The sequence below is a fragment of the Balearica regulorum genome, chromosome 1, assembly GCF_011004875.1.
Source record: "Balearica regulorum gibbericeps isolate bBalReg1 chromosome 1, bBalReg1.pri, whole genome shotgun sequence".
NCBI lineage: Eukaryota > Metazoa > Chordata > Aves > Gruiformes > Gruidae > Balearica > Balearica regulorum.
The window spans coordinates 27,523,698-27,549,092 of NC_046184.1; the positions used below are offsets into that span (position 1 = coordinate 27,523,698).

The following is a 25,395-nucleotide window of genomic DNA, read 5'->3' on the forward strand; positions in this document are numbered from 1 at the left end:
ATGTAAAAATATATAGGCTTAAGAAAGGAAGTATAGGAATAAATGTCTTATTTGAAAAGTCCTTTTTAATAGCTTTTTTTAACTAACCAGGGGAAAGAATTGACACTGATGTAATTTTAAGAAGGATAAAATAATTTATTGTACAAATTTTTTCATTGCGTTAAGATTGTCAATGATATGTTACTGTCTTTTGGCTGGGTTTTTTGCCCTTAGAATCATAGAAACTTTTAGGTTGGAAGAGACCCTTAAGATCATTGAATCCAGCCATAAGACTTAACACATAAGCTTACCCTGGTGGGTGATCACACCAATGATTTAATTTATAGAGAATACTTTAACCTGGCATTGGTGACTAAATAGATTGGGAGATTTCTAGAAACCCTTATTTCTTTTAAGTCAACTAACCAGATTTTCCAATTTTTCCTGGGAAATAGTTGCCCAGAAGAAAAGAATAGCTCTAGACTTGTTAAGAGCCAGCATAGCGAGTGCTTCCCTTCAGAAACAAGCACCATGTTGCAGATGGTCTGGGAAGAGAGGAAAGTGAATGATCTCCACATGTTTTCAGTGAAGATATACAATATTTTAGATGTGTAGATAACTGGAGAAAGGTAGAGCACATTGTAACCAGCATGGTGGCAGCAGCTGTTATGTGCTCTCAGCCCAGTCTGTACAGAAAATTGAGTCACACAAGAAAAGAGAGTGCTCAAATATTCTTTCCTAATCTGTCCTATTTGCAAAATGTGTAGTCTTCCTGTTCGTAAACAGTTGCCTTTTGAGAGCTGCAGCTGAGGGTTTTTCCAGCACATGAAGCTCATAGCAGCTGCTTTATTTCCTGCACACACTGTCCCTAATTTTGTAGATCTGAGAGAGAGAACGTCACCCTAAAAATGTACACTAAGTGCTTTCTTTGTGTTTAAATGGACACAAGGGAACTGTTGATTTTATTATTTACCCTCTAGATTGGGATAGCTGAACAGATTGTTTTGTCAGGCCATCTTGGTTTGATCCATTAATAAAGCAGGAGCTGCTTCAGTCTATTACACACTTGATAGCATGCACAGTAGTTCACTTTGCTAATATATCTGCATATCTGTATTGTGTTGCTAATCCTGGCCATTCTCTGCCACACATGAGGTGGTTGAGAAAGAGAGAATGAAATAATAAGAGTTCCTGAAAGTGAGAAATGTGAAGATGATGATGATGATGATGATGATAATAATAATAATAATAATAATATCATCCTTTGGACTCAGCTATGTGCTAATCATATGCATTTATGGTATCATCGATTCTGTTCTATCCTGAGTACTTGGAGGCTGTGGCACCCTGATTGATAGGAAAAACTGGAATGATGTGGAAAGTAGAAAGGAGTGAGGTGCAGAGACATACAGCTACATGGAGTCAGCTCTGCCGAGCCACTGGATGTATCTGCTTTGTGTTTGCCAGCACTCTGGAAGAACTAACTACCCAGCTGTGGTGGAGAGCAGTAAAGTCTCCAGGTGTTTGTGCTAATAAGCTTTCATGTTTTGCTTTTGCTTTGACCAAAGCCTTTAACTGAGTGACAACATTGGTGTCTGTCTTGTGCCTGCCCTTCCACCCAGTCCCCTCCACTGCTGATTACTTCTGTGGCACACAGCAGTGAACTAGAGTTAATGAGCCTGTATTGATCCAAATTACCCTTCTCCAAATCCCAATCAAAAGTCCATCCAGAGGACCCAGGCTTCTTAGGGATTATTGCTCTTTTGCTTGGTATGCCACCCGAACAGGTCATGTAGAGCTTACTAGCTCACATGGTATGCCTTAAGAAAGTATCTGTGTTTCCTCGTGCTTGCACCTATCCTTGAGAATAAAAAGCTCTTTTCAGTCATCTTCATCAGAAATGGTATTTTCACATAGATAAGCTACCACCTGAATGATCTGTCAATCCATGAGTTAACCATACCTTTCTAGAAAGGTGGTCTTGTTCTATGCGTTCTTCATGGCTTTTGCATGGCTAATATATGTTTTGTGAAGAAATCAGAGAGCATTCTAGCCAAAGACTTAAAACTGCTAGAAGAAAATTTTTTCAACATCCTTTATGAACTTTAGAAATACTTTAGGATGTCAAGTGGGAATCTGTATTTTCACGTTAACTGTTTAATGTAAGACTGGGATTGACAATGGAAAGAGGAAAAAACTTATATCATTGTTAGCAGAGTATTTTTTTCTGTTATGAAGTGGTTAAAATATAATTTGATTTTTATTGGTATTATCTTACAAGTGGAATTACTAGGTAAGTTAGCTAACTGAGAGCTTCTTTCTGACTTTAAAAAAATTATTACAGATGAAGTCCTGGTAGCTTATCCTGACAAACAAATTAAAAAAAAAAAAAAGTGCCATTTCAGATCAGATTACTTATTTAAGAATCATAATTTACATTATAACAATTTACAGTATTTTAAAATCGTATTTCTTAATGTTAAATTATTTATTCAATCAACTCCACAATGTCTGCATTAATATTTGAAAGAATTATAGCAGGACTAAATATGTTCAGAAATGTTTTAGATTAGTCAGATTTCTAAGTAATTCTAAATGTATGTTTCTGATATCTAGAGATAAGCTTCACTAGCAAAGCTTGGCTCCAGGATCTTAGCCAGTGCTGGAACAGAGTGCATTAAACTTGCTCAGAAATCAGGTCAGAAGTTTATAATTGGCGTTCTAGCTGGTCTTATTTTCAAAGTAGTAGTTTCAACTACAAAAGATTTGTTTTATTTTGGTCTAGAACCAATTTCAAGCATATACAGCAGATTAAGTATTTTCTTCAAACTTAATTGCATCAAATGATACTCCAATTTGTGGATGAAACACAGTCTAATTACTATGTAATTAATTATCTTAATTTAGCTGGAGGATGGTGGAATAAGGCTGGTACTATTTTTAGCATGTCATTTTGGAAATGCATGAATGGGAATGCTCTGGGGAGGTTTGAGTGTGTCAGCTTATCTTATTTGTCATTGCAATCCCATGTCAAACTATCCTAAAACAAGACTGGCCAGCCTATTGAGTTATGTGTAGCTTGTGAGCATCTTCCCCGTGGCTGTCATATTTTGGATGTGTGACGACTGCCAGTGGGACTGTGATGCCTTTGAGGGCTGCTGGATAATTCAAATTCCCCACCTTGGAGGTACATAAATTAACCAGTGCTGTGGGAGTTGCCAGCAATGGGCACCTATTTGGATCCCAGAAGAACCCAACCCAGGCCCTTTTTGCAAGAGGGTGGTGGTGCCCCCCAGGCATCCTCACCTCTCTCCTGCAAACTGCTTCCTGAGCTTCTACTTCAGTTTGCTAAGGTGTGTGATGTATAGTCAAAAAGACTGGTTGCTGTTGCCCCTTCAGTGGGTTTTGACTTCTGGTACTTTTAACCACTCATTTTTCTTACATCAGGCTATGTATATGCTCAATTTACAGATTGTGTGAGATTGCTGCTGACTGCAGGAGCACAAGTTGATGCTGCTGATAAAAATGGCTTTACACCCTTGTGTTCAGCAGTTGCTCAGGGACATGTCAAGTAAGTGAAATCTTAAGATTTTGCCCATCAGCTATTACTTAATTTTATATTCTCTTTACATTATATTATCTTTTTTTTTCACTACATTGCTGTTGCATTCTTAGGTATAAATGCATTTAACTAGCATTTATTCAAAGCATCTACTGAAACTCATATTCATATGCCATTCTGGTTTTAATATTTTCCATTTGTTTTGTTTCTAATTGCAGCTCTTAAGGTTGCTGAATGTGTATTATTAGTAACCACAATATGATAGTGGTCTACATGGGTGTCATACCTTTGAATTTCTTAATTTTCTTTGAGTTCTCAGCCATAATACAGGATTAAAAGAGGAAGGAGGAAATAAATAAATTATTTTTGCACTGATTTTTTGAAGCATAGAGAGCTATGAATATCATGTTCAGAGGCAAAAGAAGATTTATCTGAATATTCTCTTGAATGATACAGAATAAAATACTTTAAACAGTTTTTTTTAAGGTTTAGGGGGTTTTTGTATCGGTAACTTTGAAAAACAGAAAATTATATATGAGTCAAAGAATATGTCTAAGAATATTCTTCACAATATAGTTAGAATAATTTCCCTTTATTTTTTGAAGCTCCTAATTTTATAAAGATTGGTGTTTTATCACAGTATGATCAGAAAATTGTGTCGTCTTTTTATACTGAGAACCGGTACACAAGTCATCCAGATGATTGGTTTTTTTCCTCCCTTTTCCTCCCTTCATCAGAGGAGCTGAAGGTTGATGTTGTGTTTCTGTTCTGAAATTGTACAGTGTACCATAGAATCGTAGGAACTAGAACTGACAGTTGGAAGCAACCACTAGATAAACTATTAAAAAATATTTAAATCTTGTAAGTTATAAAGAGTTTTTGGATGTTGACTGTAAGATAATTTTACTACCTTATTGTTTGCTGTAGGTGTGCAGAATTATTAATTATGTATCAGGCTGATATTAACCATGCTGCTGAAAGAGGACAGACACCTTTGTACCTGGCCTGTAAAAATGGAAATAACGATTGTATTAAGCTATTGTTGGAAGGTGGAGCAGATCGAACAGTAAAAAACAGTGTAAGTTAAAATAGTTTGTCAAGTTGAAGAACCTTGTACAGTAATGAATAACTGCAAACAGCAAGGAAATATTTACATTAAAATATTCCTTTAAAGTTTTCTTTAAAGCTGGACTAAACCATGTAATTTGAAATTAGTATTTTGTTCTTTTTATCATTCTTCCTGGTGTTTTTTTTAAAGCTGTGTATTATCTCTAAAATATCCTAAATTATGTGACTTGCATATCGCTTTACATAAGTCAGATTCCACCTGCAGTTTGCTACTGACTTTTCTTCAGCACTGGATTTGCAAAACAGAATTATTCTGTTTTGACTTATTTTTAAGGCAAAGAAATGGAGATAGGGATCTTGCTTCCACCTTTTACGTTGGGATGCTTTAGTGTTGTCCTTGAGGGGACCCCCACCCCCAAATTTGCCAGCCAGTATTGTAAAGTTTCATATATCACAAATGGGAGAATATGGCAAAAAAAAATTGTATATGCAGGAGAAAGGGACGAGGACTGTCTCAAAATTAACATCAAAGTATTGGCCTTTTCAGGTGTATTCCTGAACTTTTTCTTAAGACTTTGACATAAACATGGCAATGTGCGTTGTAGGCTGTCCAGAAACGAAGAGTATTAGCTTCACATTATATTCTGCTCCTCTAGTACACTGATTTTTTTTGATTCATTTGTTTTGGATTTGGAAAGTAAATATATTTGACTTGAAATGAGAGAAAGTTATGATGTCAAACCCATGAAAATATCTAATAGATTCATTAATGCAACATGAAACAAATTATTGATCATTAGAATCATGTTAGTTTGATATATAATAAGTAAACAGTCCTTGAACAGCATGTAAGTCCTGTATCACTTAGACTCTCCTAAAAGTTTTGAAGTTTCTGTCCGTTGTACTGTCCTTGGAGAAAGGAAAGCTTTTTTACAGAAAAGCTGTAAAATTTTCTTTCTGCTACATTTTCTTCCCTCTCTTTCTGCCACTCCAAACACATACAGCAACTCTGTTTTTCCAGAGGATTATGATGTCACTCTTGCTTATCTTTTTTAGTTTCCAAACAGAGCCTTCCCTTTAGACTAATTGCTGATATAAGTTCTGCAAACTTTTTTCTATGTGTTTGGTGGGAGTGTGCTTTGTGTTGATTTTTTTAGGATGGCTGGTCACCAATTCACGCAGCAGTGGATTCTGGAAATGTTGACAGTCTCAAGCTCCTTATGTACTATGGAGAGCCAAACAATGGGAACACTTTGACTGATGCACAGCCTAATTTAGACTACTTCGATTTGGAGAAGAGAGAAGACAACTATAGCAGTAGAGTAAAGCCTGTTATTTCTGCAGATCTCATCAACCACGCTGACAAAGAGGGTTGGACTGCTGCCCACATAGCAGCATCAAAAGGCTTTAAGGTCAGTCTATGTGAACAAGTTACAGTAACCTGATAGGAATTAGGCAAAATAAATCCTTCTTTTTTATCTTTGAAGAGCTAAAACTTAGATGTTAAATCTAAGTTTGCTATGTAGTTTATTGTCACACTTGATTTATCAGAGACATAGATATAATTCCAGTGGATAATGTACCCCAGAAGCTAGGTGTCAAATGGGATGAATTGTCATATTTAAATGCCTGTTTCTTCTGGGACAACAACATAAAGAGAAAACATGATTACTTGAGATTCAGATTTTCAAAGTTAAGATGAGGTGAATCCTACTCTAAATGCCAATTCATTGGATGTCATGTATTTAATATAGATATTAGATATACATAGTTTCCAGTTACAGTTAGGGATGATTTAGCTATGAACAATTTTTCCTGTGGGATGGAGGGTAAGACAAGGAATTTGAGAATCAGATTTATTTAATTGTTTAATTTGTTATTTTTGGCAGCCTTTTTAGCCGGCAATGAATAAGTTTTTTGGGGGTTGGGATAACTTATGACACAGAGAATGACCTTACAGGTCTTACTGATGATAAACAGGAAGATTTCTGGAAATTGAATATTACTTGAATGATTTGACATCAGAAGCTTTACATTTCTAACACTGGCTGTTTGAAGGATTTTATTTTTTTTTTGTGACAGATGTCAGTCAAGTCTTATTGTCAGACTTTCACCCAGGGAGAAAATAGAGGATGCTAAACACAGAAGACAGTGAATTTTAGGAAAATATAGTCCAAGACTTTGAAAATCAGCTTGTGATTACATGCCTAATTCAATATCTTTCAAGATGTTTGCTTTTTTCCCTAATATATTTACTATGATAAAATAGACACAGATTTAAGATTCAGTTTATTAAATTCCACTTTTCAGGGACTAGCCACTGCTTACTCAGCATATTGCATTACAGAGTCAATGTTCCATTACCAGTGTCTGTAAGCAGGTACAGACTCTTATTTCAGTTTCCACTCATCTCAATTTAGATGATGTTTAAGGTATTTGTTATGGTCTGCAAATACCTAAATAATGTGCAATATGTTGGTTTTTTCCTGCAATAATATAATCCTCAGGAGCTTTGAAGCTAGGTTTTATTTACTATCTAAAAGAGGCTTTGGCTAGGTGTTCTTTCTGAAGCCTCTGACACTGGAAGTCTTCACATATACCTTTCATGAATAACTCATGCTTTTGAGTTTCTGAGCACATTCCATGTCAACTGTTTAATATGATCTTCACTGAGGGTTGAGGGTATTCTCTTAGGTGATGAAGGTGATATATAGCTGGCAGTCAGATTCCTGGTTTTGATGTTGCCAAGACTTTATATAATTGTATTTGATTAAATGCATTTATTGACTCGAGAGATGTTTGGGATATTAAAAAGCTAAAGAAAGCTTAACAGCCATCTTCAAGAACTGTTAACACTTTGACTTCCTTCTCTAATCCTTTATCTGCACTGCATGTCATTCATGACACTACACGTATAAACAATTCTGGCACTTGCACCCTTTTATTTGAGATTGGTAGGTGCCATTCTTTACAGATGATCTTAGCTGCTATTTCATAGGCAACAGAGCCAACAAACCTTTTCATTTTACTAAGAAAATAAGCCTCATTTCTTTGTTCTCTCCCCCTCTTTACTTCCCACTTTCAGCCTCACGGTTCAGTCCTCTGCCTTCTGCTGTCTTTGCCATTCATTGCACCCATTTGAGAGACACATTTAACTTACTAACCTGACATGAAAATATGCTTTTTTTTCTGGTTAATTTTCTTCTGGCAAAATTAGTGAGCTAACTGATTTTTTTAAAAGTTCTTACAAGTGCTGGAACCACAATCTGGTAAAATTTCATCTCACAGGGAAATACAGCTTGAACGACTGTTATGTTTATGAAAGGTGTCAGAGTATCAGATATACTGACAAAAGTCTTTCTGTTAGAACAGCTACAAAATAGGTAACAGTAGCCAAACCTGCAACAAGCCACTGTTCTGAATTGAAATACTTAATAGCTGCTTGTCTGTGTTTTCAAGGTTTGGTTTCTCTGCTTTAATTCTGCCCAGAGGTTATCAATTCAGTATTAACTAGTGTAATTTCTGATGGTGCCTTTTTTTAATACGGATATCTGTCCTTGAAAGAGGTGTCTGAGGATGGCAATGCTTTCATGAAGGCTACCTATATTGTTGCTGAATGGGTGATCATTAGAAATCAGGACTTAATCAATCTTCTGGTCGTTGATCAACCAACATTTGAATGTAGTTTTGTGAGGGCTTTTTTTTTACCCCTCACTAGTTTAGGAAGCTCTATATAATTGATTTTTTTTTCATGTTATAGTATGATTGCGCCAATCAAAAATTATCTGCTAGTAGTTTGTTTCTAATGAACTGTAATGAATTTTTGCTTTTGTTGATCATATGACCTTTTTTAAGTCTGAATTTTAAGAGGGCTTCATGTTGGCATCCACAAAATGTTTGTGCTCTGACTTTAATAGAAATTTTTATTTCACTGCATTGTTACTATGCTTGTAGAAATTCAGGTTTACCTGCCAAACAAGAGGCTTGCAAGATGATTTTAGAATGATTGGTTTTCTTTTGCTGCATACTACTCAGATGTCAGGCTAGATAGAAACTCCTGCTTGGTGAATAGCAAAGTGAAAACTGGTTGTATGCCATCTGAATAGATTCATTAATTAGTCTGTACTAACCTTTAGAATTGCATTTTTAGTGTTGCTTGAACATTGAGGCCATGATGTTCAAAACCAGATGCATAGTTCGGCTTCTGTTTCCTTGTGTGAATACCTAAACTACTGGCCAGATGTTAAGAATTTCTAAATTCAACTGAGCAGCATTTGATGCTTGGAGACTGTAGAAGCTTGGCTGCTGTATTCTGCTTTTTCAAAATCTTGATTTGAGACTTTCAAGTCTGCTATAAAATATTTTTACTCATGGTTTTCAGGAATGAGGATGTGAGGAACATATTTGGATGCTCATATATAGAAACTCCATAGCTGCCTATCTTCAATTCGAAGACTATTTCAGTTAGGAGTCTAACTGCATACCGAGAGAACTCTTTAATGCAGCAAATGGACAAGTAAATAATACAGTTCTTACCTTTGCAGAACTGTCTAGAAATCCTTTGTAGCCATGGTGGACTAGAAGCTGAGAGAAAAGATAAGTGTAATCGAACATTGCATGATGTTGCTACTGATGATTGCAAACATCTCCTAGAAAACTTAAGTAAGTAAATGCTATCAGCACTATATAAAAATGTTTTTAGTAAAGACCTTGTGGGACAAAATTTAGAAATATTAAAAGGGTAGTTGTCACTTTTTTAGCACCACAAAATCAAGCTTTCTTAAACTAGCAAGTTTCTATTCTCTAAGTTTTGCAAAAGCATATGATAAAATTTTGCTGGAGGTTACTAAATTACTTATGTTTGGTTTTAAACCGTTTGAAAAGGTCACATATCTTGTACATATGCAAACATCCATATTCTCTTAAAATTTAAGAATTTAATATTAGTAATTACTTTTTTCCAAAGCTATTATCCTGCTCTTTTCTTTTCTTCAAATTCTTGCAGAAAAATCACTTGGTGGTGGATAGCTGTCAAATTTCCTCAGGCTAAGACAATCATCTAGTCATATCTGAATCTCTTTTTAGAGCATAGTTTTATTTGTCATTTGTTTATTGTTGAGGCAATTTTTTTTGTTTATTCTTTAAAAAAGTCTTAGAGACAACATCAAACAACTTTTTTCCAACATCAATAACTTCTGTCAGAAGATTGTTCTTCTGTTGGAACCTGTCATCGTCTTTCTTCTGTGTAAGTTTTCTCAAAATTCAGTAGAGCAGGCTGACCTGTGTATTTCTTAAGTTAGAACTTAGTCCATCCAGTCACAAGTTCTGTGTTTTCTATTTCTCTGTATAGTCAGAAGAATTGTCTTTGTAGGTTTGTATGCTTTGTACTTATTCACTTTTTTTGTGTTTGTGTTGTGGGATGTAGGGCTGTGGGTAGTCAAGTTCAGCAATTGACAACTTAGGGAAGCTTTCTGATTGTTGTCTTCAGCTCTTATAATATATAGGTTCTTACCATTTTACTGTAGGTGCAGAGGGGAACACAATTCACTTTCTATTAGAAACTTCTCTGTGGTCTACTTCTTTATTAGACTGAAGCTGTAGCCTGTTAAATTGATGCTTGTATTATTTTCATCAGTCCTAGTACCCTGTATCTCTGGTCAGGCTTATCATGAATCCAACTGCTTTTATCAGGTCAGAACCTTTGGACTCCATTTCTCTTCTCTTTCATTTGTTAAGCCTGTAGTTAACGTCAGTGCAATCATAGTTAGCTTTCCCTTGCCCACAGTATCTGATCTGTGGAAGCTTGGAAATACCGCTCTCATCTGGGTATACGCCTCAACAGGCCAAGACTACATTTTGGGTAAATCATGTAGGTACCAGCCTCTACCTTCCTCACAATTCAGTAAGGTTTCCACAGTGAGGAATTACATGCATGTAGGACAGGAGGATGTGCTCCAATAGAGCTGAAAGACTGGGGCCCGGGATTGCCAGCTGCACTGGAGAGGACACCTGCACTGAAATTTAGACATACACTGTACCTCTGTCCTAGGGGCCTGTTTCCTTGTAGAGAGCCATCTGTATTTCTTATAATCATTGCTCATTTCCCTGTGGTCCAGCCGTCAGAAGGACAAGCCTTTGATACATTTCTCACAATCCCACATTTGAAGGATGTCTTTGAGTAATCTTTTCCCTATGGTAGGCTAGTGGGTTTAAATCAGAGCTTTTCTGACATCAGAAAAGCTTCATTGGTTTGTATCAGCTGAAGATTTGGCTTCTGAACTCAAAAGCAAAACTAAGATCATGTTGCAAGATTTCATAAGCTGATATCTTTTTTTGTGGTGCACTTATTTTTAATTTCAGGGATAATTTCTGAAAGGTATTATTTTGGCATTAAAGTTAGAAGATAGTTTCACTTTTAGTCATCTAAATGATCCATATAGATTATTTCTGCTTCTGTTGAGTTGTATGCCATTTTTCAAAGAGCAAGATTTAAAATAACTTCATTATATTAATTTTGTTTCTAGAATGTGCATGTAAATTTCCTACATTTAGGAATTTTCTGTCTTAGCTCTTAGCTTTTTATTTAAAGATATTAGGCTCAGCTAACTGTGTTTTCCACTTGTGCACTAGTGCCAGAAAATTCCTTTCTGCATTGATATAAAAATGTGCACAACCACAATCAACTGAAACATTAAGATACCATCTACCATCTGTCTTAATTTATAAGAAATTAGTCTGTAAAGAGGAAATAAAAGATTAAGTAAGTTTTGGCTTGCTTGCTGTTATTTAAGCATAATAATACTTTTTTTTTTGTAATGTAAAAAAAGATAGATACCTTGATATTTGGTTTTCATCACTGTTCTGATTTTGTGGTGGTGATCTGTGCTGCTCTTTAACTTTTGCTTTTCTGTAGCAGGAGTCATTTTGCAGCTTTCCTTTGCAATATTAGATGTTATTGGTCTGTAATAATAAGATTTTTTAATTGAGTTTTAAATTTTTTCTCATTCTTGGTTTTCTGTTTTTCGACAGATGCTCTTAATGTACCTGTAAGGATTTCAGTCAGTGGCATTGAACCAGCCCATTGTGGTACAGAGGAATTTGATACAGAAAACACAATATGTGCTTTAAATATCCGGAAACAAACATCATGGGATGATTTTTCAAAAGCAGTGAGTCAGGCAGTGACAAACCATTTCCAAGCAATCACTTCTGATGGATGGAGGAGCCTAGAAGACCTGTCATTTAATAGTGCTGCAGAATCCAACATTGGCCTCAGTGCAAGCAGTATATTATCTGTGAAACTAGGTATCAATATTGGTATAATAAGAAAATTTAAAATTGGATTTTTTTTTTCTTGAATTTGTGAAATCTTGTAAGAAAGATAAAAATATCTTTAGAGTTCTGGATCTTTTAAAACTTAGACTAAGAAAGACCAATACTAGCTATGAAATTTTGCACAGTGCTGGCATGAAAGCATTCTTTACTTTCAGCTATGTGTATGTTACAATTCATTAAGCATTTTAATATCATCTCAGGGACCATGAGGTCCTGTGTTAATTACTTAATTTAGTAGTCCAGAATCTGTATTGCAGGTGAAACAAAACAAGTCAAAGCAAAGCCCACGCTATGTATTTACAGTATATCCAGACTGTACGGTAAATCCACACTGTAAATCCTCTTTTATGTAACTTCACTTATCAACGTAAAATGGAAAAATCTTTAAAATGATGAGAAATTGTCCAAAACATGGTAGTAGTAGTAGTAACAGTTGTATAGGATACTGAAAATTCATGTGCTTCATCTTAAATCCCCTTCTCCCCTGCACCTGCCCACCACCCCAAAAAAACCTTATTCACATTAGATGGTACAAATTATCTTATTTTACTTAATTTTACATGTAAAGATGTAAAGACAGACTAGCTATTAAACTTATGTCTTAATTGGCAGAAAACATTAGTATCGTCAGTCACGTATCAAACAATGATTGTTTGTCAAATTTATCAGCGTATACAATGGGAAGTTTTTGTAAGCAGCTGAATATGCTTGAGCGTAGGACACTTCATATAGATACAGGGAATATCTCACTCTTTTATTTTTTTTCTTTTTAACAGGAAACATTTCATGGTCAACAGGTCAGATTTTTTCCCAACCACCGTGGGACTTTTTGAAGAAGAACAGAGCTGAGCATATCACAGTGTTTTTGTTTGGTAATTTTCAATTCATAATTTTAAGGTTTGAATGTTAAGACACTCCATACGAAATACCTAATATGAGAATAATTTGCTACTATTTTTGTTCTTCAGTGTTGCTAGATTCTCAGAAATATCATATCCAATTAATGGTTTAATTAGATTTGAAAGCATCTGCAACATTTGGAAAATATGCTGGCACATAAAAACCCTACTACCTTTTTCCAGTTATACAGTAGTATCCATTTTACTGATGTTATGAATACCCATGAATCTATGTTGCTAGATAAATGCCTTGCATTTCTTCACCATTTTAATTTGCATAGCCCATAATTTTAAGAGATCACTGTAGAATACTGCATGAACAGCATATGTATCCATCATACATGCTTATAAACATAAGAGGTTTAGAAAACTTATTTGTGTATCTCTTTTTAAAGGACCTCAAGAAGGCTGCCTAAATAGTGTGACTTATGCATCTATGATCCATCTTCAGACACTTCAGAATTACCTCCGCCTGGTAAGAACTAAGCTAGCTTTTCACTGTATGCTATTGATACATGAAAATATTTCTGTAATAGTGTTGACTAACAAAAATTGATCTTCTACTTTGTGAAAGAATGTGAAGACTTCTAAAAATTAAATTATATGAAAGCTGTTACTTTACAATAAAGTTCCCCCTAAATCTTACCCCAAGAAGTTTAGTCACGTGAGGGCATTAGCTTTCTTCTCTAAATAGCTGCCATTTGATTAACTGAACAGCTTAAGAAAATATATTAAAAGCTTTCTTATTATTAATATATTAATTATTAATAATAACTTAATAATTATTAAGATATTAAAAGATTTCTTATTTCTTTCCAAAGTTATTTCATTCCACTTTGTGAGGGGAAAGTAAATTAGAATAACATTCATGTAAGCAATTATTTGAGTCTTGAATTTTATTATTAACTTATATATATCTCCTGTAACTCTTACAATTTATTTAATACCTCAAAATGTAAGGATAATTGGATAATATGAGTTAACTTTCATAGATCATTTGTTTTAACATTGCTAATCAAATCAGAATTAGTTTAAAATCTGCATAATTTCTGCTGTGTCCTTGGATAGTATTTTATGTTGTTGGAAGAACAGTTATGTGCCATAGGTTTTCTGCTGTATTCAGCAATATTGCACAATGAGTTTTTAGAGATACAGTAATTCTATAGTTGAGATAGATTAAATCATTTTTATTCTACTGTATTGATAACACGATCCCATTTCAATTGGAAATAAAGTCTTTAGGCTAAGTCCTTAAGTTAGCAGTGACTTAAACTACTCTTTGATGACTTTAACATCATTCTGGTTTATCTATTTTAATTCAAAATCAAGAATGTATTTGTGGCTCCTAAAGTCATCCTTCCTACATGTATTTTTCAAATTTTAATGATTGTTATAATGACAAAATACCTTTTCATATAGTTTTACAAATTACGATATAAATTTATCAATATATTTCCAAGATATCATATGCAATAGTGCCTATTTTGAAACTAATATAGTAAGGATTATCAACTCCAGTAGTGCAAAACAAAGAATTTTGTCTTTTGGGTGCTGATTGTCTCATCTAGGTTAAAAAAAAAAAAATCCAAGTCTATGAACTTTCAAGAATAATTTATTGTCTCTCTGTAGGTTGAACAATACCGTAATGTCATTTTCCATGGTCCAGAAGGAAGTCTGCAAGACTATATAGCGTATCAGATAGCGGTCTGCATGAAGGTATTAACACAAACATGTAAAGTAAATCAGTTCATAAATTAAAGTTTGCACTATTTCACTAAATCTATAAATTTTCAACACAGCAAAAGCAAGTGGCTGCAGGATCCACATGTGAAATCATTAAAGTTGAAGTGGATGCTGGTTTCTCCAAGGAGCAGCTTGCAGAACTGTTCATCAGTAGTGGTAAGGTTATTTCAGCCAGACTGATTTTGGTAATTTGTAGGAAATTTTTTAATGGTACAAAGTAAGGAAATACATTAAAACATTTTGCATAGTGGGTGGCATCTTTTAACAGAACCCATAGTTTTCCAGGTGCTTGGGGAATCATGGTGAGAGTCTAAACTGAGGTAGAACTATGTGTTACAGTCCAATAGGGAGCTCTGTCAAAAATTCATGTGATTTAAGTAAAATTAATATTCTTCATATTTTTGCTATATCATTCCTTTTTCCCTTTGTTTGTGAGCCTTTAAGAGTTGATTGCTATGGTTCAGATCTACTGAATCAGAAATGAGGGTTATTGTTGCCTTATTTTAGCTGTTCTAATGTGTGGGTTTTTAAAAGATATGAGAAGTTATAATTATTACCTTTCTGGGAATAAAACGAGCAGTGAAAGAGTTCTTAAAAAGTCAGACCACTTGCTTTTGATATATGCTTGTTTACTAGATACTAATTTGTGGAACTGAGCCAAATTTTCTCACCCAGGCAGGGAAATGTTAGTGTGTGTGTATTCTAACCCATTATTACAGGACAAAGTAGAATTTCTGTTAAAATGAACAGTTTTCTGTTAATGGATGTGAATAGCTACATGTAGATTAAAGTCCTGTTACTTGGGTGCTCCACAATGAAGTATTCTCAGAGTGGGTCCATAGGCTGTACCTGTGTAAAATCACGATGACTAATTGGTAAGAGTGAAAAAAAGAACAAAGTAGACAAAGATGAATGACAGTGAAAATGGGCAAATTAAGTATGGAAGCAGAAGAATAGGGGCAAATGGGTCAGTCAGAAGTAGAAAGGAGACGTAAAAAGGAGGAATAGAGTAACGCTAAAAGTGAAGGAAAAAGTAATTTTTTCTGTGGAAGGCTTTTTCATGGGCAGGTTGTGTTGCATTTTTCCTATACTCATGCATTCGAACTCTGATTTATTTCACCATAGTATTAACCATACAGTAATAATATAGTATATAATATAAATATATAATGTATAAAATAGCATAATAATATATAATATAATATATAATATTACACATGCAGTAATAATATAAGAGACTGAAGGGTGATATGATGCTTCCTTTTCTTTGGTACTGTTCAAATTAATTTTGACTCAAATATAGTTTTGCTGTTTGCAAGCAGTTCTCAGATATGTAGCTGCTTTTAGCCCTTTGCCGCTTTCTGATTATTTTTTTTCCATTTCTGTTTTATGAGTGTTTAGGTTTTGGGGGTTTTTGTTGATGAAAAATAGCAATATAGTTTGAATCTAACCTTGGTAACAAGACCTGATTTTCATCCAAAAATGTTGGATGCTTTTATTATTATGGTGTCTTCTACAGCTCTAGGATCTTAACTTTCTCTCTCATTCAGTATGGTCATTCACGTTAAAAATAAATGTGATAAATGTCATTACTACTTGGAATAACCTTGTGTTTCGGGAGCTACGATTTTCACATTTCACTTTCTGTACTGAAAGAGGTTGGGCTTTAGGCATTTGAAATTTTACCAATTTCAATTGTACCAATGCAACACCTCTGGATGCGTTCTCACGTGTCACCATGATAAAACTTTAAGACAGCAAAAGGTTTAAGAGGATGAGCCCCTACCTTTTTCCTTCTCAGCATGGGCAGACCAGAAACATGAAGAGGAATTTGAATCTCATGAGCAAATGTTTTATTCAAAAAAACTAGAATTACTAACTTTTTAATAGAAAAACTACAATTCAGTGACTGAGACTGAATGTTGTCTTCTACCTGCTGTGCTTTTGCAATGTGGGGCCTATCCTTCAAGTATGCTTCTCATCCTGTAGCTTTCATTGGCTTTCTTGGTTGCAACAAGCTCTGCACAGTCCCCTCTGACAACACCTGTTCTCATGAACTAAAGCAGAGCCATCCCATGGGCTCATACGGTGGTGTGCAGGGCTCCATTCAGTTTGTTAGCTTACGTCCTGGTGTAACTTCACTCTGTAACTTCTTAACAGTTTGTGCTTGCATTTCAGCATTGTGCTGCTGGTTGAGTCTCTCATTTTTCTGCCTGCTTCTTGCCCCGTTGTTCTGCCATATCTCCTCTCCTAGGAGAGCACTCTCCTCCTCTCTCTATATGGTTCCATCAGACACAGAGGAAGTACCTGTCCTCCCTGCTATCCAGCTGTATCCTCTTAGTAAAACAGGGCAGTAATATTGAGAAAACTGCAAATAAATAGCAATCATCAGCTACGGTCAGTTGCTCTAAGTTTTGCCCTATTACTCATCATTTTCTTTAATGACCACCTGTAGTGCCACCTTCAAAGAGTTTGGAAACAATGCAAGGCACAATATACTCAAGACAAGTGTTTTTATAGAATCTTGGAATAGTTTGGGCTGGAAGGGACCTTAAAGATCATCTAGTTCCAAACCCCTGCCATGGGCAGGGACACCCTCCACCGGACCAGGTTGCCCAAAGCCCCGTTTTGTTAAATATTTGTATTACAGAGGCATTCTTCTGGGATTTAGTGTTACAGGAACACTTGCACAGGTTGTATGTTTTTTAGGAAATAAGATGTTAAAACAAAGGGAAAGATCTGAAATGTGAAAAAAAGAGATAGAAATATGTGATTTTAATGCCTATTAGGTTCAGGTGCTACTGTTTGTGCCTCAAACTAGCTCTGATTATTTGGGTGATTCTTAAAGATAAGGATTACATTTCTTATAAATATGGAATATTCTGAATCCTTTTATCACTACATGGTATAAAAAGTATATGTTAAAAGTTTAAGATCTATTACAGCAAATGAAGGAAATATTTCCAGAGATCTCTACTATCTTTTCTGTTGTATTTATTTTCAGCATGCTAAAATCCTTCCTACCCATGAAGATCCCATTATAGCCATTTCAAGAATTTATTTTAATCATAGTTTTCATTTTTTTCTTATTGTACAGTATGATATTCTTTCCATTGTTTGATTTTATGCTTCCAGTTTTGAACATATTATACAGTCTGTCTGCTTCTGTGAACAAGTTAAAGGCAAAAAATTGAGAAAAAAAAAATCCTTTGTTGCATTAGTAGCAGTAAAAGCTGTATACATAAATAAAAGTCAAATTTCATAAGTAGAAGTTAATGGGATTTTTATATTTCAGCTTGTCTGGTCCCAGTTAAACAGCCTCCTGTAAGCAAGACAACCATTGTGATTTTAGAAAATCTGGAGAGAGCTTCTTTATCTGAATTACTAGGAGATTTTCTGGCACCTCTTGAGAATCGCAGTTCGGAAAATCCTTGCACTATTCAGAGAGGTATTTAAAGAATTTGGGATGGAGAAATGTTTTTACCACAGTACAGTTGTATTATAATACATGACAAATGGGGAACTTAGAGGAGAAAATTATAATTTGTTCAGTTTTTATATTTTATTGCAAACAGTTGTTCTTAACCAAATATAGCACATTTTAAGGCTAATTTAGGAGAGGTTTTTTTTCTTTCTAATTATGTCACTGCTTCTTGCTTTTTTATGAAATCATGTCAAAGCTTTGAGTATTTCAGTAAAATTTTTTATGGTTCATTTTTAGCAAATGGAGTTTCTGGTGCCTTTTACTTTCACGAGAACTGCTTTTTACTGGGGACAATCGCAAAGTGTCATCTTCATGGCTCTGACCTGCTGGTTCAGCAGCATTTCCGTTGGGTTCAGCTCAGGTGGGATGGGGAACCAATGCGTGGCTTGCTTCAAAGGTTCTTAAGAAGAAAAGTTATAAACAAGGTAGGAACTTGAATCGGCATCAGCAATTTTTGTTCATCACCAGGTCTGTGAAATATGTACGATGGTAATGTCAAAAGCTGAGCAGATAACTAAGTTCTTTCAGGATAAAAGCATTTATTTCTGGGAAGATACAGGCTGTGTATCTGCAAATGTTGTGCTTGGCGTCGTATAGGAAGGTGTGTGGCCATGGCTGATTAGCATAAACACACTGGTTGGCTGCAAATAATGATACTGTGGATACTTGCTTATCCACTGTATGAAAACATCCTTCAGTAATTTTTTTCATCTTCTGTGTGGGCATGATAGTAAGAATCTGTTCATCAAACGTGAAATCCCTTTTTCGAGGAATTTATTGTATATATCAAAAATAAGATAGTTATATGTCCTGTGTGTATTGTCTACGTTTTAAGCAGCAAAAAAGAGTTTTTTCCTGATTTTCAAATGCAAGAAGAAAGAGGGATGAAAATGCATCGAGTAGGGAAGTTGTTCTGAGCCAATAGGCCTGCTGAAGCTGCAACAAAATTCCAAAAGAGAATAAAGATGGGAAGTCTGTTTTAACATGAATAAATAAATGGAGGATGGTAAATGAAAAGAAAGATGTGGGCAAAAGCAGAATTGTGGTATTTTGGAAGTTATTTGGAAGAAAACCACTCCAGTGTGATGGCAGCTATTGCAGACAGTCAGGCAGTGTTAGACATTGGGAGGTGGAGTTTAATCAAAACAGCTGCAAAGGAAAATAATCTTGGCAGCAGAGTTTTGAACAGACTTAAAAAGGGAGATTGTTTTAGGAATAGAGAAAAAAACCTGTCAGTAGTAAAGAGTCCTGGTCTGGGACAACAGACCTACTGTCAGTTCTGAGTGTTCAGCTGTATGTGTCTTGTTATCTTTGGGGATGTCATCTCCTGTACCCTGTGCCACAGTTCTCATCTGCAAAAGCTTACTGATTCAAAGAGATCCTAAAGAGGAAATGTGTGGTAACTGAACACTTCTGTTATGATAATGAGGAAATTTAGAAACATTCCTAGGTATTCTTTAATAGCAAGAACAAGAATACAGAATATATTAAAAAAAAAATCATATGAAATGTATCAATCAAATGCCTAATAGATTGCTTTTCTTAGATTACTTTTTTTCAAGTGCATAGTTATTTATAAGTACTTTTTTCTTTGTGAAACTTCATTTACTTTTTCCCCCATGTGCTTTAAATCTTTAAGTCTCTACTGATATAGTAAGCTGGAACCATTATGAGTGGCTGTCTGGTTGAGGATATGGATGGTTTCCAGAATCATTGTGCAAAGAATTGGAGGGCAGGTAGGTGGGTAGGTTGAAGCTGGTGTCTTGCAGATAGGCTATAGTGCTGGAATGAGGTATAGACCAGAGGACAGTGGAATGGAAGTGTGTAGCAGAATTGTCCTCCATCCTCTTGAGGAGGAAGATTTTATTCTCAAGCCTACACTGGAGAGTATCTAGTGATCTAAGCCCCTTTATCTTTATCCTTTGGACATAAACACTTTGATAGTAGATCATTCAAGATCAAAGGACTGTCTTCAGTTGAGCACAAAGCCAAGAAATACAGCAATGCAGAGAATTGCAGAAGTGGTGTTCTGACTTGTTCACAGGCAAATCTCATAGGTTAGAGTTTAACAATGTAATAGATTCTTACCTCTGACTGAAGTTGAACAGAATTTGGGTAGTAAACTCATTAAATTTATTATTTCTACAGCATATATGCAGATGGTGGCCATTTGGATAAAAAAGCCATATATTCCCTAATTAAATAATGAATAAAAATGCCCAGTGTGCTAATAACTTTTTTTTAATACGTGTGCCAATAACTTTTTTTTAATACGTGTGCAATATGCAAACTCCAAACTCAAATGCCAGTTGATGTGTCTCTTAAAATAGTAAATTCCAATGTTAAAAATAGAAGAAGGATTAATCTATTATAAAAATCTAAAGGAAAAAGCACATTTATTGTTTGAACAATAGACTATTTCTGAGATACTTGCTTGTGCCTTAATAGTCTTGTTTTCAGATGAAAAGCTGTTTTTCCCTTATTTGGTGCTATTAGGATATATGGAAACAGCTTAAATGTTTTTCTACATTAACATTAAATTGTTCACCTGCTGACTGTCAAGAAGCTCTGGCTTCAGTGCTGGCAAATACTATCCGTACTGCATCTTTTAATGCTTCTTTTAATTCAAACTGTTCCAGAGGATAATCCTAGGATTAGGATGATGAAGACTGTAATATGGAGTCAGACAAAGTAGAAGATTTTTCTGGCAGCAAATAATTTGCCTTTAACAAGGCATGCTAAAAAATTTGTCTTAGAGGAAGGCATCTTTCCTTCATTGCTACTAAGTATAAAATCAATACAGACATCCACTGAGAACATGCCTGGATCAGAGATTCCTGTTCAGTGTGATTGTATGTTCTTTTATATACCCTATTTATATCATATATATTGCATAGGATATAGTAGATGCCTCTTGCAATCCTAATCTTAAACACCACAAAAAAAGTACGATTGCCAAATTTGTGTCTTGGTTTCCCAGAAGAAAGTAGAGACATGTCAGTTTATTGATAAGGAGATGTCCTTTAAACTGCAGTTGGGGAAATAAGTTTTAATACAACACTTCAGCATACTCCATAAAAAAATTTGACCAATTTTCCCTGATTTTCATAATAGCAATATAGCAGGAAAAAACCCCACAGGCCTTATTGGGGTTTCAAGGAAAGTGTTTGCAGCAGAGGTCTTATGTTGTGTCAAACATCTTTTCTCTCTGCAGTTCAGAGGCAAAGTACCTCCTCCATGTGATCCTGTGTGCAAGATCATAGACTGGATTCTTGCTGTGTGGCACCAGCTGAACTCTTGCTTATCACGTCTAGGAGCGCCTGAAGCACTTATGGGGCCAAAACATTTCTTCTCTTGTCCTGTGGTGCCAGGGCATGGCCAAGCCACAGTGAAGTAAGATTTCTATTTCCTGTTTGATACTGTTCAGTGCCAACTAGATACATATTACAAATGCAGCAGTTATGTTTATCCTAAAAGCCATCTGATGCAGCAACCTTGAAAGTATTTTAGCAGGAGGTATTGAAAGTTTAAGACTTTTGTTTGATATTTAATTACTAGATCGGCAATTTTGAAGGACACAAGCAGGAACTGGGTGTCTAACACTAGTTGAAAGTTAGTCTTTTTTTGTGATCTTTCAGTTATTTTCTGATACAGAGGTTGCAAAATATTACTTGTACTGGAATGCCTAATATTGCTCAACCCTTTAAATGTTCTGTTCTTCATTTCAAGACAGCACTTTAAAGAAAGCTGTTCATTAGCAAACAGACCAAAGCAAGGTTCAGGAATTCTGAGCTTGAGAAGTTGGTAGTGTTTCCTTTAGAGAAAATTTGTATATGAGGGAAATCTAGAGAAGTGGAGTGATTTCTCACTCTTTTTAATATCTGGTAACATTTTTAAACACACATAAAATTTCACAGATGTATTACCATAATAAATAAGGCAGATATATACTCTTTAGCAGTACACACAGTTAGGTATCTAGTAAAATAAAAGGAGAATGATGAAAATTTTGTCTGTTCTTGCATAGTGCTTATTGCATGAACATCTGCTCACATTCCAACTATTCTGCAAATGCTAGCAAGTGATAGAAGAAATAATTCTAGAATTTTAAAATATATTAATGTCATACTAAGATGTTGCTTGGCTATATTAGAAAGGTAATAAGCCCCTAATTAAGATTCAAACTTATTCAGCACTCAATAACATTGGTTTCTGGAGATGCAACATTATTTTTCTCACTCTGCTTCAATAGCATTCTCCTTCATTGCCACTTCTGTTCCCTCTCTGACTTTTCTCTCTTATACTAGTTTCTGTAGACCCTTCTTCCAATGTCCTTTGCTTAGCACTTGCACTGGCTTTCTCATCTTTTGTTCTGTCTGCAGTTCTTGATGATACATTTTCCTTGCTTGTTTTCCTTTTCTTTTTTCCTAAAAGGCCAGGTTATCTAATATCCCGAGTAATTATCAGAGTCTAAATGTGGATGTAGCATTGACTTGAAATTTTATGGGTGTTATGAAATAAAAGAATAAGGTATACCATGCATCTATCTCCTGTATTCCTCTTGAATCATGTCCTCTGAAATGTCTTAATCATTTATTTATTGCAATGGCATTACTAGAGGACAAAAAGCCTATTCTTTACATACCTTAATTATGCATTTCTGAGTTTGGATTTCTCCTAAGTATAACTTTGACTGGATTCACAATGCTTTATTTTGAGCACAACCTCAAAATGTCTTTTATTGTAGCGATATGCCATCCGGCTCATTTTAATGTAGTTTTTTGTCCATTAATAAACAATTAAAAAGCACAGCTCCAGTGAGCACTTACTGGACGCTTTTAGTTTAGCAGCATGATGGCTAAGAGTGTAGTCATATAATTAGCAATAAATAGATTTAATTAGCAGCTCACTGGTTGCTGTTATTTCAATCTAATTAACCAATCCTGTCCTCTTGCCCCTTCTCTCCACTGTGCTATTCTGCTGCTTTTTGCATTTGTTAAAGCTTCACTGAGTCAGTTCAATTAATTAAGACAGCAGACAGCTAGCTACAAACTGGGTTTGTTCTGGGCTGTGTTAGCACGAGGCACGCGGGAGAAGCAGGCAACTGAGAAGGGAGAGAGAAGGTGCAACAGGAAATTGTTTCCTGCTGTATGCTGTTTCATGTAGCTTCACGGGTTTTGGAGAGTAGAGTGAATAAATAAGGAAAATTTTAGCTACTTTTTTTTCTTGCTATACCTTCCTAAGGGTGCTATACCTTCCTAAGTATCAGCTATATCAAAGAACTGGGGACTTGACCGAGATGAGCACAAACATAAGACTGAATTTAAACACCAGGTTGGAATTTTATTTCGAGAGGATGGCATTGTACAGCCCATCAATTGTTAACTGTTAGATTAGAATGAGCTCAATTAATTTTATCTTTGCAGCATTCATTTCTGACCATTTATACTAGCAGTAGTGAAAAACGTAAAAAGCTTAGATATAGGCAGAAATGGAGAGATAGAGTTCTTTGTTACTAAAACGAATGCAATTGTTTATTTTGGTAGCTTAACTCAGCTAGCAGCAGCAGATTGTATCTATCTGGAATGGTATCTACAACATTATGCTAAGGAAGCTTCAAGGAACATCTCCAATATGCATTTTACATCTTATTTTAACAACTATCCTAATTATTATTCTAAGTAATCTAACTTTTATCAAGCTTATACCAGCACTTTGTAGCATGGTTCTATATCATAAAAACTCAGTCTTATGCTTCATAACTAACCAAAAATACATCTATCAAATGATTCATGCATTCTAACTTTAAAAAACAAACAACAAAAAAAAAGCCAAAAAAGTTGTCATAATCTTTTAGATCATAAGATGGCTTCTGTGTATCAACATATCCAAGAAAATGGTTCATTTAAGTCAAACAGACATTTTAGCCTTCACTTTTTCTGAATGGATTTCTGCAAAACTGAAACAGCATTATAGTCTATAATTTCTTATAGACCTTTAATATGAGCCCTCTTACTCTCAATCTTACCATCTTCCTCCCATGAGAGGGTATAAGGAAGAGAAAAGAATTGGATTTGATCTAAAAAAGATTGTCTCAGTGTCTGTTATTGATGTGAGCCGAGCCCTAAGTCTGAAACTCCTAGTGTTTATACCTTGAGAACTATAAGCTGTAAGAAATAGCATTTATTTATTTCCTAATACAAATGTTTCACTTCTGTGTTAAAACAATGTAATACTTCTGTCTTAGAAAAGCAAAAGTCCCAGAAGAACCATGTCCCTTTTTGAATCAAATTTTTGTAATCAGACCCAGTCTCTAAACCAGACAATCTGGAAAATCCACAGCATCCTGGAAACACAGTTCACCGTAGATCAAATAAACAAAAGGAGAGTGAGAGTAAGGCAGCTGTACCAATAGAAAGGTCTTGTAAGCTGGACAAGTTTGGAAATGGAAGAATACTGGAAAGGGTGCAATCATAACTGAGTACCTCCTTTTTCCCACTCTGGCAGCAGATAGGCTATGAATGAACACCTGCAAACGTGGAAACTCCTCCAGGCACTGGCAAAGGTGAAAGGAGATTTTTTTGTATATACATGAACACATGTCTTTCTGGGACATTCTTTCTTTTAGCCTTAAAATGAAAAGGATATTTTATAGTCCTTATCTGAAGGAGGAAAAGCATCAGATGGTAAATAGTTTGCCAAAGCAACCCAAAGAAAGTTAGGTCAAATAGTTTAATATGAAACAAATAAATGCCACCTAAAATAAAATCAGTTCCAATCAGTTCGTCTCTGACATGGGGTACAATAGGAAGTCCAAAATACATGTGCTTCATGAAAATGCAAAATCTGATATGTTACCCAAAGTCTAAAATCTTAGGGTTTGATATTGTCTCTGAAGTTAAGGGATTATTTGTGTGCCTACAGGTGGATGTCCAAGTTATGGAATGCTGTGATAGCTCCCAGAGTTCAAGAAGCAATACTCTCCAGAGCCTCTGTGAAAAGACCATCTGTACCAGGACAAGCAATAGCCAAAAAAAACCCTAGCCAAGGACAACAGGCTGTTGTTAAAGCTGCTCTCAGTATCTTGCTAAATAAAGCTGTTTTGCATGGCTGTCCTCTACCCAGAACAGGTAACAGTGAACAGTCAGAAAGACATGTAGTTGCACATTGCCAAAGTGGGGCTTTTAACTGTTTGATTCGTTTTTTAAAACTTCCACAAAAGATAACTGTAGTTATGATGGGCGGTGTGTAGTTAAAAGCATTTACAGTCACTAAACTAAATAGCTGTATAAGGTAGTCAAAGAAGAACCATTTGCAACAGTCAG

At 35.2% G+C, this 25,395-nt stretch overlaps 1 protein-coding gene across 3 annotated transcripts in view; it reads left to right on the plus strand.

Annotated features, from left to right (window-relative positions):
- CTTNBP2 (cortactin binding protein 2) overlaps positions 1 to 25,395 on the plus strand; it is an 89,864-nt gene that overhangs the window by 54,680 nt on the left and 9,789 nt on the right. For all 3 annotated transcript variants that reach the window (XM_075743626.1, XM_075743617.1, XM_075743635.1), the window contains 13 exons: positions 3,451 to 3,550; positions 4,469 to 4,619; positions 5,767 to 6,021; positions 9,154 to 9,271; positions 11,639 to 11,914; positions 12,721 to 12,816; positions 13,239 to 13,318; positions 14,473 to 14,559; positions 14,643 to 14,742; positions 17,882 to 18,034; positions 18,308 to 18,495; positions 21,285 to 21,463; positions 24,995 to 25,200. In XM_075743626.1, coding sequence (XP_075599741.1) covers positions 3,451 to 3,550; positions 4,469 to 4,619; positions 5,767 to 6,021; positions 9,154 to 9,271; positions 11,639 to 11,914; positions 12,721 to 12,816; positions 13,239 to 13,318; positions 14,473 to 14,559; positions 14,643 to 14,742; positions 17,882 to 18,034; positions 18,308 to 18,495; positions 21,285 to 21,463; positions 24,995 to 25,200 — 1,989 coding nt within the window. The remainder of the gene's footprint in view (positions 1 to 3,450; positions 3,551 to 4,468; positions 4,620 to 5,766; positions 6,022 to 9,153; positions 9,272 to 11,638; positions 11,915 to 12,720; positions 12,817 to 13,238; positions 13,319 to 14,472; positions 14,560 to 14,642; positions 14,743 to 17,881; positions 18,035 to 18,307; positions 18,496 to 21,284; positions 21,464 to 24,994; positions 25,201 to 25,395) is intronic.